Source organism: Miscanthus floridulus, chromosome 8, assembly GCF_019320115.1.
Source record: "Miscanthus floridulus cultivar M001 chromosome 8, ASM1932011v1, whole genome shotgun sequence".
NCBI classification, from domain to species: Eukaryota; Viridiplantae; Streptophyta; class Magnoliopsida; order Poales; family Poaceae; genus Miscanthus; species Miscanthus floridulus.
In genome coordinates, this window is record NC_089587.1 from 126,011,764 (window position 1) to 126,029,930 (window position 18,167).

The window sequence follows — 18,167 nt, forward strand, 5'->3', positions numbered from 1 at the left end:
ATGCCTCCGAACATCGACAGTGTTGTGGACGCCGGCATTTACCATACCAGGCGAACATGGTGAAACCCCCTACATGCCTCTAGGTATCAACAGTGTGGTAGGCGTCGACGTCTGCCATACCTGAAGAAGACAACACAACCTCTCACGTGCATCTGACATCCAACAGTGTTGTGGACGCCTACCATCGTTCTGTACTCGTCGGCGTGGGCAACAAGACTTAGAAGCATACGAACTCTCCCTCTCACTTGTAAGGCCATCCCCTTTATCTATAAAAGGGGATGCGCTCTCTCCCAACATGGAGGAAGAGACAGATTCATTAGATCGATCAAGTTCACTAGTACACAACCACAGATTTGCCAGGTTCGAACCACAAGCACACGCTTGAACACTTAGCTCATAGCAGGGCTCCCGTCACTCTCGGCCCTTCAGTCCGGAGTCCAATCAGACCTTTTGTACCCCCATCTTTTTCCTTCTCGTTTATAACCCCACTGCAAACTTTGAGCACCTGAGCTCAGGAATAAAGTCACCGATCGACTCAAACTGGACGTAGGGCACATTGCCTGAAGCAGTATAAACCCTGTGTCATTGAGTGCTAGGCCACCTCCGATCACAACTTACGGCAAAACTACAAATATTTACTTGTTAGTCACTTTCTGCACCGATAAACATGGTCCCCCTCCCGCACGTATGCTCGCCCCTTCTCCGACGGCTAGAGGTTGAAGATGAACCTGACTGGTGGAGCTCACAAGTCAGCGAATAGAGGGAGAGAGAAGCCGCAGCGGGAGGAGAGGCGCTGCCACGCTTGCTGAGTGCGTGGTATGCCACATCAACAAAAATGGTAAAAAAATAGGAGGGTTACTATTTACGATGACAAATATGCAGGTGCCCGTATAAAATTATTAAACGAAAAAAATAGAAAGGTTACTATTTACGATGACAAATATGCAGGTGCCCGTATAAAATTATTAAATAAAGAGTGTCGTGGAAAAAAAAGGGTTAAATGTCTCCCTTTTACCCATGGCAGTGGGACGGCGCCATACCTACGCTCAGTCGGCTCACGCGCGGCTCACGCGCGATTTCCTTTCATCGCCCGACTCCGTCTCCCTCCCTCGGTTTCACTCACCGCCCCATCGCTCGGTTTCTGTGGCGGCGTCGAGCGGCGCATCTGGAGAGGTGGACACCTCCTCCCCCCCCACGTCCGCTGCTGCAGCGGGCACGTACTCCTTCCCTAGCCAGGAAGAATCGTATCCTGTGCGGACCTACTACTCCCTCGACTCCTGTGCACATCGCTGGCGTCCTCGTCTTCCTCTGCAAGAAGCAGTCCGTGCAGCCACGAAGCAACCCGGGGCGCCTTCCTCCCTCACCGTGTCTGCTCGTACCCGCATCCACCTCGTCTGCCCAGGAATGCAGGAGGAATGTCTGCAGTGAGGGACTGAGGGGAACCCAAGGCCGAGACAAACTCATCGAGGAAAACCAAGCGCCGAGATGGTGAGGACGAGGACGAGGTTGCTGCTGCTGCTGCTCCTCGCCCTCACGGTGCTTTGCCCGCTCGTGCTCTACACTAGCCGCCTCCCCGCGGCGCTTAACCCCATCCGTAAGCGCTCCCTCCTCCTGCGTGATCTGTACAAGATTTGACTCCCTACTTGGGCGTTTTCTTGTTGGCGTTAGGGTTCTTAACGATTTTGCTGCCCCATTTTTGCAGAAACGCGGGATTTTCCTGGAGAAATCACGAATCAGGTGAGTGGTTTTTTTGGGGGCTTTCCTCGGTGGATTTGAGATCCTTGGGGATTTTTCTCTGGATCTTGATGGTTATGTTTATTGGTTATTAAATGTCGTTGTAGGGCCGTGGCGGCAAGGCAGACAAGCTGAATGCACTTTCTCTGGTAAATCGCGGCCCCCCTTTTTGGGATTTTTTTCTTGGTCAGAGGGGCAATTAGTCACGGATTTCCGTTTCCTTTGGATGCAGGAAACCGTGAGCTCTTTGAAAGAACCTGTCGGCATTGTCTTCTCAGAGGAACTGACTGAGTCTAAGAGCCAAGGTACATTGATCACCAATTCACCATTGTTGTTTCGAAGGAACTCGTTCTTGTGTTTGTAAAGTTGGTGCAAACGTGGTTTCGGAGGAGATTAAGCAGTTCAAGACTTTCATTTTCATTGTTTGTCTAAGACCGATTGCACATAAACTGTGTGTAGATTTGCCATTGACGAAAGTAGGGGAGCACAAGAGCCGCGTGCTCTCTGAAGTGACGGTTGCTGCTGATGGCACCGCATTGAAAACTAATGAAGTGATCAAGCAAGTGACAACGCTGGAAGCACAGGATGGCGGCTTGGTGAAGGGAGCAGGTGTTTCAGATGAGCAGGAGACAAACATTGGATCACAGCAGCAATCTTCTTCTGAGGTTGGTATTTGCAAATTTTAGTTGAGTTGTCACCTGAGGATTAGTTTTGTGAGATTTGGGACCATGAATTGTCATTTGCATTATTGGAGTTAAGACCAAGCTTTGAAATCGGTTGGTAGGTGATATCTATCTTCACTTATTGCACCTAACCCCATGGTGCCCAATCCTATTAGTGCTTTTTATAAAAAAATGTTGTGGCTGCTGGAGGGTTGTGATATCTTTCATTTTTCTTGGCACAGCATGTCAAAATTATTTCTAATGTCATTCGGCAATTTATGTTATGGGGAATACACTTGTTTTGTCTGGTTAAATATTCTGGGGGTTATGTAAATGGGTTAAAGTATTAGTTTGTCGTGACTAAACTTAACCAATAAATTCTGGTGTGGAGTTTTGAGTGGCTCCGCGCACTTACATCACAAGTTCAATGTGTACTAAATGTTATGATGGTGCTCTCTTTGTTTTCTCTGTCGATTCTTAATGGACAAGTTTGCATCAATCCCTTTTACAATATGAACTACAGCTGTGACTGAGTTGTTCTCGTCCAGTTGTCAGCTAGGGATTCATTGAGTTGTAGTTCATCAACGTTTGCATTGGCCCGTGATTAGGTCAGCCCTGTTTGTTTCATTCTTGAGGTGCAGATGAGGCACTACGTGAAAAATGCAACTGTTCTGGAATCTTGGTGGTTTGGCTTCATTCTTTTTTCGTTCACATGCTTATACTAGCCATATCGGAAAGAAAATCGACCCGAAAGAAAATCGTTGGGGCGTAACCCTCTTAGCGACGCGCCATATCGGAACCCGGGTATGGTGTTAAATGGGCAAGGGCCGGGTCGTCACCCCCGTGACGCGCCGTGTCGTGATCTGGGCATGGTGTCAAGTAACCAAGGATCGGGTCGTCGCTTCCTTAGTGACGCGCTACATCGGCGCCCGGGTGTAGTGAAAAATGAGCAAGGGTCTTTGCATCAGAGTCGACGGGTGCGAAGGGTAAGGAAGCTAGTCGAACCAACTAGGATCCGTTTAGGTAGTTGGAATGTAGGGTCACTTACAGGTAAGTTAAGAGAATTAGTTGATACCGCGACTAGGAGGCGTGTAAATATATTATGCGTTCAAGAGACTAAATGGAAGGGTCAGAAGGCGAAGGAGGTGGACAATACAGGTTTCAAGCTTTGGTACACAGGGACAGTTGCGAATAGAAATGGAGTAGGAGTTTTGATTGATAAGAGCCTCAAGAATGGTGTGGTGGGAGTGAGAAGGCAAGGAGATAGGATTATCTTAGTCAAGCTTGTCGTTGGTGATATGGTCTTGAACGTAATTAGTGCGTATGCCCCCCAAGTAGGCCTCGACGAGAGTGCTAAGAGACAGTTCTGGGAAGACTTAGATGGTCTGGTTAGAGCTATACCTAGTAGTGAGAAGCTTTTTATAGGAGGAGATCTTAATGGGCATGTAGGTACTACAAGCGCAGGTTTCGAGGCAGTTCATGGAGGTTTTGGGTATGGTAGTAGGAATCAGGAGGGGGAGGAAGTTCTGGACTTCGCGGTAGCTTTTGACCTGATGATAGCCAACACTTTCTTTAGAAAGAGAGAATCTCATCTAGTGACCTTCAGTAGCGGACAACACTGTAGCCAGATTGACTTTGTCCTCGCAAGAAGAAAGGACAAACGAGCATGCTTGGATTGCAAGGTGATACCAGGGGAGTGTGTTGTTTCTCAACATAAGCTTTTGGTGGCAGATTTTCGTTTTCAGGTGCGTGCCCGTAGGGATAAACAAGCTAAGATTGAAAGAACAAAGTGGTGGAAACTGAAAGGGGAGACGTCAGAGGTATTTAGGGAAAGGGTTATCAAAGAGGGCTCTTGGAAGGAAGAAGACGACATAAATAATATGTGGGACAAGATGGCAACTAACATTCGGAAGGTAGCCTCAGAGGTATGTGGAGTAATCAAAGGAAGGGGACGCGAGGCTAAAGATACTTGGTGGTGGAACGAGGAAGTCCAAATGGCTATTAAGGAGAAGAAAGAATGCTATAGACGCTTGTACCATGACAGGAGTGTGGACAACATAGAGAAGTACAAGGTGGCAAAGAAGACTGCAAAGCGAGCTGTAAGTGTGGCAAAGGGTAGAGCGTACGAGGATCTTTACCAACATTTGAGTACGAAGGAAGGAGAGAAGGACATTTATAGGATGGCTAGGGTTCGTGAGAGAAAGACACGGGACTTCAACCAAGTTAAGTGCATTAAGGATAAAAGGGAGCATCTCTTGGTAAAGGAGGATGAGATCCGACATCGATGGCATGAGTATTTTGATAAATTGTTCAATGGTGAGAATATGGACACAACCTTTCAGTTGGATGACTCTTTTGATGATACCAATAGGCGCTTTGTGCTGAGAATCCAAGAATCTGAGGTCAGAGAGGCGTTGAAAAGGATGAAAGGAGGTAAGGCGATGGGACCGGATGGTATCCCAATCGAGGTGTGGAGATGCCTCGGGGACATAGCTGTAGTATGGTTAACCAAGCTGTTCAACCATATTTTTCGATCGAACAAGATGCCTGATGAGTGGAGGAAAAGTATATTGGTACCGATCTACAAGAATAAAGGGGATATTCAAAGTTGTACAAATTACCAGGGAATTAAGTTGATGAGCCATACTATGAAGCTATGGGAGAGAGTTATCGAGCATCGCTTAAGAGCAATAACGCGGGTCTCTATGAACCAATTTGGTTTCATGCCCGGAAGGTCAACCATGGAAACCATTTTCTTAATTAGACAAGTTATGGAGCGGTATAGGGAGAAGAAGAAGGACCTACATATGGTTTTTATTGACTTGGAGAAGGCTTATGATAAAATACCAAGGAATGTTATGTGGTGGGCTTTGGACAAACATAAAGTCCCAACGAAGTACGTCGGGCTCATTAATGACATGTACAGCAATGTTGTGACTAGAGTTCGAACAAGCGATGGAGACACGGATGACTTCCCGATTAGGATAGGACTACATCAAGGGTCAGCTTTGAGCCCTTATTTGTTTGCTTTAGTGATGGATGAGGTCACAAGGGACATACAAGGGGACATCCCTTGGTGTATGCTTTTCGCGGACGATGTAGTGCTAGTTGATGAAAGCCGGACAGGAGTGAATCAGAAACTGGAGTTATGGCGGGAGACTTTGGAGTCCAAAGGTTTTAGACTTAGTAGAACTAAAACTGAGTATATGAGATGTGACTTCGGCACTACTACTCGGGAGGAGGAAGATGTTAGTTTGGAAGGTCAAGTAGTGCCTAGGAAGGATACCTTTCGATATTTAGGATCAATGCTACAGAGGGACGGGGATATTGATGAAGATGTTAGCCATAGAATTAAAGCAGGGTGGATGAAGTGGCGGCAAGCGTCTGGTGTCCTATGTGACAAAAGGGTACCACAGAAGCTAAAAGGCAAGTTTTATAGGACGGCGATTAGACCTGCTATGTTGTATGGTGCAGAATGTTGGCCTACGAAAAGACGACATATTCAACAGCTAAGTGTCGCGGAAATGCGTATGTTGCGTTGGATTTGCGGTCATACAAGAAGGGATCGAGTTCGGAACGATGATATACGTGAGAGATTAGGGGTAGCACCAATTGAAGAAAAGCTTGTCCAACACCGGTTGAGATGGTTTGGACATGTGCAACGGAGACCTCCAGATGCACCGGTGCGTAGTGGAATCCTAAGTCAGGATAGTAACGTGAAGAGAGGCAGAGGAAGACCGAAGTTGACTTGGGTAGAGGCAATAAAAGGAGACTTGAAAGGATGGAATATACCCAAAGACTTAGCCTTAGATAGGAGTGCTTGGAAAACCGCTATTCACGTGCCTGAACCTTGATTGCTTCTGTTGGGTTTCAACTCTAGCCTACCCCAACTTGTTTGAAACTTAAAGGCTTTGTTGTTGTTGTTGTTGTATGCTTATACTAGCCCCCAAGTTTTGCCTCCCAATATTCTTTTCCTTCTAATATGTTAAATCATCACTTAACTTGGGATTCTTGTATCAGCTTTGCAAGTAATGCTAAAAGCTTGAACTAAGGCCCCACTTTGTGGCTTATTTAAAGTAGAACATCATCCAAATATTCCATCAAATTTAGTGCCAACAGGAAAGTTGCAGTTTCTGACCAAATAAACCAAACAGGCATGGTCTTATACTCAAGAAGCCATGATGCCCAATCATTTAGTCAATATTTTCCTCTTTTGTTTCGTTTACATTGTAAAATATTTGTCTACATACTGCAATCAGCCAGTCACATACACCTTAATCTTTTGCCATAGTATGTTGTATTTTATTTGGTAGAAAATTACTTTCATAGTTTTTCATGGATCCTGGATCTTTATGACCTTATCGCATGACCTATTTACAGGAAAGTTCACAGGACACTATGCCTAAACAGTCACCTGCAAAGGTTATAATGGAGAAATTCCAATCAGCTAAAACAGATGGTAAAACTAAAATTACTGTTTTACCTGATGTGCGGATCTGAAATATCAAGGATCAGTTAATCAAGGCGAAGGTCTACCTTGGTCTTGGATCCATTAGAGCGAATTCCCAGTATCTTAAAGACCTACGGCAGAGGATACGAGAAGTTCAAAAGGTGCTTGGTGATGCATCCAAGGACTCTGATCTACCAAAGAAGTAAGGCTCTCATTAGTTCTGCTGACTTGCTTCATATTATAGCATTTTGTTGTGCATAGGAATCAGTTGGATGCAGTAACATTTTCTACTTGTTCAGTGCAAATGAGAAGGTTAAAGCACTGGAGCAGATGCTGATTAAGGGAAAACAGATGCAGGATGATTGTTCTATTGTTGTCAAAAAGCTTCGAGCTATGCTTCATTCAGCAGAGGAGCAGCTGCATGCACACAAAAAGCAGACTGTTTTTGCTATGATGCCTAGCTCTCCCTGGGATGGAACGAAGGTTGTATGTGTGTGTGATTGCTGGACGAGGCTTGAGGACGTGAGGAAGACGGCGCGGCGGTGCCGTGGCTGCTTGCGTACGCGAGTTAGGGCGGGGTTACGGTGAAACTCCCGGCTACTTTGGGAAGCCGAGAAAACAATATGTTTTCTGCTTAAATTCTCAAAAGAGTCTTACAAGAATATTTATATCTCTTTTCTCCACTAAAAATAAAATAACTCCCTAACAATACCAATATTTCTAATAATAGTATATAACGATAATTTGGGCCTGGAGCCCAACTCAGCGTACACACGTAGCCTTGCGTCCTCCTGCTAGCCACCTGAGCTCCTTCGTCGCGTGTAAGAGATGCCGGTCATAACATCTCTCCCGGCCTGCGAAAACAGCTCGTCCTCGAGCTGGATGTCGGGGTAGGCAATCTTGAACTCGTCGAGGTGCCCCAGGTGGCATCGTCAACAGCCATGTCACGCCACTTGATCAAAACCTGCCAAACTCCGCGACGCTGCAGCGCTTGCAAAGCGCGGTCCGGGGCTGGCAGGATGCGGCCATCCTGCGTCGGAGGAAGAATACCAGACGACGCTGGAGGATCGCCGCGATGCGGCTTCAGCAGGCTGACGTGGAAGACATCATGCAAGCGCGCGCCGGCGGGTAGCTGAAGACGATAAGCGACGCGACCGATGCGTTCCAACACGCGGAACGGACCAGCCCATCGTGGCCCGAGCTTGTACTTGGCATGGGGGTCCAGAGACTGCGCCGTGCGGTGAAGAAGGCGCAGCCAGACCCACGCGCCGACGTCGAACTCCACCTCCCTGTGGTTGGCGTCGTAATACTTCTTCGCAAGCTGCTGGGCTTGAATAAGGCATTGGCGAACCTCAGCCAGCATCTCGTCACGACTGCGAAGAAGAGCATCCACAGCCTCGGTACGTGCAGTCCCCGGCCGATAAGGCAGGATGGCCGGTGGGGGCCGCCCGTACACCACCTCAAAGGGCGTCGCGCGGAGGGCAGTATGGAAGGAAGTATTATAGCAATACTCCGCCCACGAGAGCCAATCCACCCAAGCGCGAGGCCGATCACCTGTAACACAGCGCAAATACATTGCGAATTACCTTGTTCACCACCTCCGACTGCCCATCCGTCTGGGGATGAAACGCCGTGCTCATACGCAGAGTCACGCCCGCCATCTTGAATAAGTCACGCCACACATGGCCGGTGAACACGGGGTCCCGATCACTCACGATGGAGGTCGGAAACCCGTGAAGCCGGACGATGCCGTCGAAGAAGGCGCGGGCGACAGACGCCGCGGTGTAGGGGTGGCCGAGCGCGATGAAGTGTGCAGTACTTCGAGAAGCGGTCGACGACGGTGAGAATGACCGACTTGCCGCCGACCTTAGGCAGCCCTTCAATGAAATCCATGGAGATATCCGCCCATACCTGGGACGGTACCTCCAGCGGCTGGAGCAAACCGGCGGGCTGCAGGGCTTCGGTCTTGTTGCGTTGGCAAGTAGTGCAAGCACGCACCCAATCTTGGACCATCGCCCGATCACCTGGAATATAAAAGTCCAAGCGAAGGCGGTGCAGATGTCTTCTGGACCCCTTCATGGCCGGCACCATGGGCGAGCTGAACGGCCTGGTGCCGGAGATCACCAGAGTCAGGCACAAATATACGTGTGCCATGCAGCAAGAGGCCACCGTCCACGTGCCAGGGAGCGCCTAGCTCACTGGCTTGCAGGCGCTCCAGCAGCAGTACAGCGTCCGGTGCAGCGGCTGTAGCACGGCGCACGTCGTCGAGGTAAGCGAAGGATGGCCCGGAGAGGGCCGCAGCTGCTGGTAGGTTGCCGTCATCCCCGGGGGTGGTCTCGGCATCACGGCGGGACAACGCGTCCGCGACCGTGTTGAGGCGCCCCGGGCGATATTCCACGGCGAAGTCGAAGCCGAACAGCTTGCTGACCCACTGATGTTGCGGACACCGTCGACAGGCGCTGGTCCAGCAAGTACTTGAGACTGAAGTGGTCCGTGCGTACGAGGAAGTGGCGCCCCCACAAGTAAGGCCGCCAATGCCGCACAGCCTGCACCAGCCCAATAAGCTCGCGCTCATAAGCAGCAAGCTTGAGGTGGCGAGCGGCGAACGAATGGCTGAAGAAGGCGAGGGGCCCGGCGCCCTGATGTAGGACGGCGCCGAACCCCTGCACCCGAGGCGTCACTGTCCACCGTGAAGAGCCTGTCGAAGTCGGGCATTTGCAGGACTAGCCCCGTAGTGAGGGCGCCCTTGAGCGCCTGGAAGGCCGCGGCGGCCTCGTCGTCCCAGGCAAACGCGTCTCGCCGCAAGAGACGCGTTAGGGGCGCCGCGATGATCCTGAAGTCCCGGATGAATTTCCGGTAGTAGCCGGCGAGGCCCAAGAAGCCCCGCAGCGCCCGAGCAGACCGCGGCACGGGCCAAGAGGCAACCGCCGCGATCTTGTCAGCGTCCATGGTGACGCCTGCTGCAGAGATGACATGGCCCAGGTAGGCCACGGAGGAGGCCCCAAACGAACACTTGGAACGTTTGAGGTGCCGGCGGTGGGTGCGAAGAGCGTTGAGGACGACGATGATGTGCTGCAGGTGTTCCGCCCAAGAGGAACTATAGATCAGGATATCATCGAAAAACACCAGCACGAACCTGCGGAGATATGGGCGGAGGACGTCGTTCATCAGCGCCTGGAACGTGGCCAGGGCATTGGAGAGGCCAAAAGGCATCACCAAAAACTCGTAGTGCCCCTGGTGCGTGCGGAAGGCCGTCTTGCTGATGTTGTCTGGGTGCATCCGCACCTGGTGATAGCCCGAACGTAAGTCCAGCTTGGTGAAGTAGTGGACGCCGTGGAGCTCGTCGAGGAGCTCCTCCACCACCGGGATGGGGAACTTGTCCTTGGAGGTCTTCGCGTTGAGGGCGCGATAGTCGATGTAGAACCTCCAGGAGTTGTCCGCCTTGCGAACAAGGAGAACCGGGACGGAGAACGGAGATGTGCTGGGACGAATGATCCCCTGGTCTAGCATAGCGGCGCATTGCCGCTCCAACTCATCCTTCTGGAGCTGCGGGTAGCGGTAGGGGCGGACGGCAACTGGAGCGGTGCCCGGAAGGAGGTGAATCCGGTGGTCGTAGCGGCGCGCCGGTGGCAGGCCGCGCGGCTCGTCGAAAACCGAGCCGAACTGGAGCAATAGCCGATCCAAGAGGGGTTGGTCGGAAGAGGAACAGACCGCCCGGACCTTGGGCTCCCTGGTGTCGTCGCAGGGGGAGCCCAGGCCCTTCCACAGGATGTGGCGTCCGGCTCGTGTGAAGGCCACGGAGAGGTTCTCGCAGTCCCACAGAACAGGGCCGAGGGTCTTCAGGAATTCGAACCCCAGGATGAGGTCGAACTCGCCGAGACTGATGCCGAAGCAGCTGATGGAAAACTCCTCGGTGCCGATGGTCAGGGCGACGTCACTGGCTAGGCCGTGGCAAGGCACGCGGTCCCCGTTGGCCACGAGCACTCGCAGCGAGGGATGCGGAACGGAGGGCAGCTGTAGACGACTGAAGAGGTCGGCGTTGAGGAAGTTAGTCGTCGAGCCGGAGTCGAGGAGAGCCACCATACGGTGGCCGCGCACTGTCGCGGGCAGCAGCATGGCGTTCTTGGGCCGAACACTCGCGAGCGCGTACAGGGACATGGTGGGGTGTGCCCCTGCGGACGGCGCGTCGTCCGCAGGCTCCAGGACAGGGGCGACGGCGGGCTCCTCCCGTAACACAGCCGCCGCGGCGACCTCGGCCGGAATCTCGGCGTCGACGTAGTCGTCGTTCTCCAAGTAGAACAAGCGCTGACAAACATGTCCGCGGACGTCCGGCTCGTCGCAGTTGAAGCAGAGGCCCTGGCGACGCCGTTCCTGTTGCTCAGCCGGTGACAGCCGGCGGAACCGCGGCTGCCCTGGCTGTGTAGGCGCGGCCGGCTGCTGGACCTGCTGACCGGCCCCCGCAGATGGAGCTGCCCCCGGTCTGGGCTGGGCGGTGTATGGAGCCCAGGGCGCGCCGGAGGACGAAGGCCGCGTTGCTGCTGCGGTTGTTGCGCAGGCAGGAAGGCAGCCGCGCGACGCTCGTAAGCCCGCGCGTAGTACATGGCGGACTGCAAGTCTTGCGGATGGTGCAGCTCCACATCCACCTTGATGTGCTTCGGAAGGCCGCCGACGTAGAGTTGTGCCTTCTGACGAGCATTGAGGTTGCGCTCATGGCAGAGGACGGCGTTGTAACGCTCCGAATAATCTTGGACAGTGGAGGTGAAGGGCAGCCGAGCCAGCTCCGCCAAACGAGTACCCTGCGTGGGCGGACCGAAACGCAGCTGGCACAGCGCGCGGAAGCGCTCCCAGGCGGGCATGCCTTCATCTTGCTCGAGCGCGTAATACCATGTTTGGGCAGCGCCACGAAGATGGTACGATGCCAACCATGTGCGAGCTGAAGCCAAGGTGCGCTGCCCGCGGAAAAAATTGCTCGCACTAGTTAAGCCAATTGAGGGGATCCACGCTGCCGTCGTAGGTAGCAAACTCGAGCTTGTAGAATTTCGGCGGGTCGAGAACGCCGCTGAACGCTGCTTCCGCATGGGGCAGGGCGCCTGGGGGGCCGCCGCCTCCGAGGACCGCCGACGCGGTCGCGACAGGAGCGCCACCGTAGAGGAGCGTCCCGTCCGTGCCGCCGTAGAACGTCCCCGAGGTGGGAACCGAGGGAGCGATGGAGGCGGACGGTGTAGGCGAGGTGGCCGCTGTGTAGATGGGCGCGGCCACCGACCCTGCCAGTGCCCAGGTCGGGATGGGGGACGGTGAGGACGGCCACTGAAGAAGATGGAGGGGTACCCCTGTCCCGCTCTGCGGCATGCCGTAGGGGAAACGCGCCTGCTGCGACGCAGACGGTATAGCCGGCGGTGGTGGTGGAGGTGGAGGCGCCGGTTGCGATGGGGGCGGCGGCGGAAGGAGACCCGCCAAGGCCGACTGCATGGCGGCCATGTTGCGGCTCAGCAGGTCCATGTTGCGGCCGATCTGAACAACCACCCCGGCCAGGGACTCCAAGGTCAGAGGTCCGCCGGAGGACGTGGAGGCGTCCGAGATCTCGAAGGACGCCGCGGGCAGCGGCGCGGAGAACAGCGGCGCGGAGGGCAGCGGCGGCGAAGTAGCGGCGCTCGGCGGGGCAGTGGTCATCGTGCCTGGCTCCGATACCAAGCTGCTATGATGCCTAGCTCTCCCTGGGATGGAACGAAGGTTGTATGTGTGTGTGATTGCTGGACGAGGCTTGAGGACGCGAGGAAGACGGCGCGGCGGCGCCGTGGCTGCTTGCGTACGCGAGTTAGGGTGGGGTTACGGTGAAACTCCCGGCTCCTTTGGGAAGCCGAGAAAACAATATGTTTTCTGCTTAAATTCTCAAAAGAGTCTTACAAGAATATTTATATCTCTTTTCTCTACTAAAAATAGAAATAACTCCCTAACAATATCAATATTTCTAATAATAGTATATAACGATAATTTGGGCCTGGAGCCCAACTCAGCGTACGCACGTAGCCTTGCGTCCTCCTGCTAGCCACCTGAGCTCCTTCGTCGCGTGTAAGAGATGCCGGTCATAACAGTTTTTCTGACACAACTTGCAGCTAAAACCCTTCCTAAAGGTCTTCACTGCCTCCCCCTGAGACTAGCTAATGAATACTTTTCATTGGATCCTGTTTGGCAGCAGTTCCCAAACCAACAAAAACTCATTAACCCAAAACTGTATCATTATGCCTTGTTCTCGGATAATATACTAGCAACAGCGGTTGTTGTTAATCCGACAGTGTTAAATGCTAAGGTATGTAAGTTTAGTATATGGTTCTATATTTGACTTTTAACTGAATGATGGCATCATACTGAGTGGAACTATTGTTTCCAGCATCCTTCTGATCATGTTTTCCACATAGTAACTGACAAATTGAATTATGCTCCAATGAGAATGTGGTTCCTCTCTAATCCTCCGGGGAAAGCAACAATTGAAGTACAGCATATTGGGGAGTTCACATGGCTAAATGACAACTACAGTCCAGTACAAACAACTTGGGTCCGAATCCATGATTGATTACTACTTCGGAACGAATCATGCAAACTCAGATTCAAACTTGAAATATCGAAACCCGAAGTACCTGTCAATCCTTAATCATCTGCGTTTTTACCTACCTGAGATTTATCCAAAGCTTGAGAAGATGGTCTTTCTTGATGATGACATAGTAGTAAAGAAGGATCTGACTGGCCTTTGGTCAATCAATATGAAGGGGAAGATAAATGGTGCTGTTGAGACTTGTGGAGAGAATTTCCATCGCTATGATCGATACCTGAATTTTTCAAATCCTATTATCGCCAAGAGTTTTGACCCGCATGCTTGTGGTTGGGCTTTTGGAATGAATGTGTTTGACCTGGCTGAATGGAGGCAGCAGAACATAACACAAGTCTATCACTTGTGGCAGAAGCTTGTAAGATTCTCACACCCTTGTCACACTGGGTTATTTATGTCAGCTCATTTTTCTCATTTTTTCATACATGTTCATGAAAAAGAAATTAACAGTGCTGCAATTGTGAGTAGCAGTGTTTGTTTGTGTTAGGGTTCAGTAGTAAACTAGAACTTTCTTGGGGTTTATATCTAGAAAGGATGCACTGGAAATACCCACAATGATTTGAACCATATATTCTGCGGAGTGTTAGTCTATACTGTTGCCACCAGAGAAGATAATCTTACATTATGGGGACATTAAAACTCAAGAAAAGATTTGGGACCATAATTTCTATAGAGAATGTATATAAATATTTTTGAACAATTTTTCTCTGTTTTAAATAATGTAGAAAACTTTGTTTCATAACTTATATTCACTCAAATATATTTGATTCTATTCTGTTTGTCTTCTTTCATGGGAACTTTGGTTACATGCACTGATTATGATTCAGTACTGAGTAGTTTTAAGTTGTTTCCTCTTTTTTTTTTTTATCTTTTTGCAGAATGAAGATAGATCGCTCTGGAAACTTGGTACTCTCCCTCCGGGTTTGATCACATTCTGGAACAAGACATTTCCCCTCAGCCGGTCATGGCATGTTCTTGGTCTAGGTTACAATCCCCATGTAAACAGCAGAGACATTGAGCGTGCTGCGGTCATACATTACAATGGCAACATGAAGCCCTGGCTGGAGATTGGCCTGCCCAAGTTCCGGAGCTACTGGTCCAAGTATCTGGATTATGACCAATCTTTCCTGCAGGAATGCAACATTAATCCATGAAGGAACCTGGTCCTTCTAATCCCTTCTGACATAACCAATAGCTTGTTTTCTGTCGATGTGCCCTTTAGTGTAGTCAGCATAGTATTCAATTTGATTCTTGCTTTAGATTTCAGCTGTTAACAAGATCTCTTAAATCCTGTGCGTCTTGTTAGACCCCTCAGCATAATTGCAGATATAGCTGTAATGTTTTTAGAGCAGGGAAAAATTTAGATAGTGCAATGCTCTTATGTGATATCGCCTTTATGTACTGAATGTTTGCTGCAAACGTGGTGATATGAAATTTGGAAGCAGACTTTCCCAACAATTTAGTAGGTATTCAACTGGGTATGATATTGCATTGCACCCTTGAGTTTGTTGCGATGTTGCCCTTTATTATAATTTTTTCTGGACAGAAACAGTAGCAGAACTTCAGTGCCATTGTACAGATTGAAGTTTGCGTGTCCTATTAAATATTGTTGTCCAGAAGATCTTGGACTGGTTATCATGTCATTCTTACATTAATCGACCTACGTGTGTTATGAATTTGAGCAGTCGTGAGCCACGGTTACTTGGGAATTCAGACTGTCATGTCATTTCTCCACGGTCTAACATTTTGTTGGTATAGATCAGCAGCTCCTTACACCTTGCGGCAGCTGTAATGTTTATTTTCTTAGTAAGGTACAAGGTGTGAGTGTGACAGTCATAGGGTGCTCTACTAGCAAATAAACAATGCCTTAATGGTTTAATCTCTATTGACGTCTGACATTCGTGCTATAAATTGTAACGAGGACACTGTTATTTACTTATTTATTACCACGACTTGTTGCCTAGTCTAGGTGCAACTCCTTGATTATATCAGTTGAGGAATGCGAAGCTTATTTTTTGACCTTTTTATTTTTGAACACATATGTCACAACATTCCAATTGTGAACTATAGGAACAAATATACTAACAAAGAAGATATAATCCGAAAATAGTCCCACCATCCCAACTATAAGTTATTTTAGTTTTTTCCTAAATCAATTTTCTCCATCTTTAATCATGTTTATAGAAAAATACTCAAACATATACAACAATAAACTAGATTTCCACAATGAAATATATTTTGACAGTGTATTTGTTCTATAGTTTAGATATCAATATTTTTTTCTATAAATTTGATCAAATTAGACAAATTTAACTCTGGACAAAACTACAATGGGAGGTGCTAGCGCGCGGGCATCCGGACAGGCGCACCCGCAGCCTGCCCTATCTGCCTCGATTCGAGGCAGTTCGCCCACCCCGTAGTCGCACCCCGCCCCCGTCGTGCCCCGACCGTGGCCCTGAGCGCCCCCCCCCCCCCCGTCCGTAGGACACCGGCGCGCCGCGCACCTTGACCTCCAACTCGCTACGCCCCATTCCCCGGTGCTCATGCCATGCAACCATCACTCCCCGCGCCCCCTAACTCTCCAAACAACATGAAATATGTATAAATGAAACACTTGAATGCAATATACGTATGCAATAGATGAAACATCTGGAACATACACTTGCAATATATGTGTGAAACATATGCAACATCCATATAAAACACTTGCAACTTGTGACAAGAAAACACTTATTGCAACATGATATTCAAACAACTAAAACATTTGGAATATATTGTTGCAACATATATGTAAAACATATGCAATATCCAGATCAGAATGTTTGCCTCTGAAACACTTCCAACATGCCTCTGAAGCACTTTCAACATATACAACATGTGCAATATTCCCGATCTACTTTTGCGGCATTCATATGAAACAATTGCAACATACCCCTGAAATATCTGAAACACTTGAAACATATGTTTGCAACATGCGTTTTCATCGCAACATCTTCTTGCAGAGGTCGCGCATTGCAGCGGCCACGACATTCTGGTGGGGAACAGCGGTGGCAGCAGCACCACGGTAGCACCCCAGTAGCACCTCGACGCATGGAGGACGGGGCACGGTGCGGGGGATGGAGCGCGACGCTAGAGGAGCTACGCAGCGCGAGATGGGGTGCGCGGCGGGAAAGATGGCAGCAACGAGCGCACGACGCAGCAGCAAGCGATGGAGAGATATTTTAGAGAGATGGAGAGACAATTAAAATCTGACGGCACCCGTAATACTAACGTCTCCGGCAACCCGTTGTACACGTCCACCAAAGTAGACCATTCTCCAGGCATGATGTTTGGTTGTCCATCACATATCCATTAACCAACCTTTGATACTTTCATTGGACGTCGCAAGTCGCCACAGCATTATTACGCTTGATCCAGTCGAATCAATCCTCCACTTGCTAGTAGTAAAACAGAGCAGCACCTAGCAGAAGCAGAGGCGGCTGCTCAAGTACAAGTAGCCAGGGGATCAGCTTCAACTGTTCATGGCTTCGGCGACGGTGCACCAGCTCGTGGTGCTCCTGCTCGCTCTGGCCTTGCCGGCCGCCATGTCCGCGTGCACCAGTGAGGTCTTCCCATCAGGGAAGACCTACGTGACGTGCCAGGACCTCCTACAGCTCGGCGCGGCGCTGCACTGGACCTACTACGACGACGCGTCCGGGCCGTCGCTGTCGCTGGCGTTCGTGGCCGTGCCGGCAGCGCCCGGCGGGTGGGTGGCCTGGGGCATCAACCCCACTGGCGACAACGGCATGGTGGGCACGCAGGCGCTGCTGGCGTTCGTCGCTGGCGGCGCCTCCTCGTCCGCGTCCACGCCCACCGTCAGAACCTACAACATCACCAGCTACTACGCGGTCGGCGCCGCCTCGACGCCCATCGCGTTCCCCGCCGACGGCCTCGCCGCCGACGTGGGCAGCGGCGGGAGGATCCGGCTGTACGCCACGCTGCAGCTGGGCAAGGGGATGGAGGTGGTGAACCAGGTGTGGCAGGTCGGGTCCTCCGTCACCAGAGGAGCGCCCGATGTGCACGCCATGGCCCCCGAAAACCTGGCTGCCATGGGCGAGCTCGTACTCACTGTCGGGGCTGCCGCAAGCCCTCCAGCTCACGCCGGCGGCCCGTCCAGCGACAGGTCGTCTTCTTGGCCGCCGTCAGGCAGGCAGGTCCCACGGGCGGCAGGCACGCACAGGGTCTCCCCGACGGCACACGTTGTACTGGCATTGCTGGGTTTCTGGGCGATGGTAGGATAGCTGCTGATGTACCACATCATTCATTTTATTTTTGTGTGTCATTATGGTTTGTATTCTACTCCTACCTTGCCATCCTTCCTTGATGCAATAAAGATAAATACAATCTCAGTCTCAAAAAATAATGTAATAGGTCTAGTTAAAATTAAACTATTTTAAACTTAATAACTAAATTTACGAAAATGTTACTAACATGTCTGACTCTAAATAAACATAATATAAAATATATTTTATTTATTTAGTATGATAAATGTCAGTATTTTTTATATAACCTTAGTAAAAACTTTAATTTTTTTTATTTAACATTATTCTAGAACTATATTCTTCTCTCAACGGGGTAGTAAAACAAATTGAACGGACAAAACCGTATTGCATGTTTTTGGATAAAAATTGTTTAAAGCTCGTCTCAATAGGGTTTACAAACATGTTCCATTCTTATT

General features: G+C 50.2%; 1 protein-coding gene and 1 pseudogene across 1 annotated transcript; both read left to right on the forward strand.

Moving 5' to 3' along the window:
• The first annotated feature begins 1,039 nt into the window (after positions 1-1,039).
• On the forward strand, positions 1,040-14,946 carry LOC136477264 (probable galacturonosyltransferase 4; annotated as a pseudogene).
• Positions 14,947-16,585: 1,639 nt separating this feature from the next.
• On the forward strand, positions 16,586-17,921 carry LOC136473497 (auxin-induced in root cultures protein 12-like). Its single transcript, XM_066471135.1, has one exon. It carries the CDS (start codon positions 16,972-16,974, stop codon positions 17,728-17,730), a length of 759 nt encoding a protein of 252 aa, XP_066327232.1. The 5' UTR covers positions 16,586-16,971; the 3' UTR covers positions 17,731-17,921.
• The last annotated feature ends 246 nt before the right edge of the window (positions 17,922-18,167 follow it).

Coding starts and splice junctions, on each gene's coding strand:
- LOC136473497 (XM_066471135.1), top strand. CDS start 16,972: ATGGCTTCGGCGACGGTGCACCAGCTCGTGGTGCTCCTGCTCGCTCTG.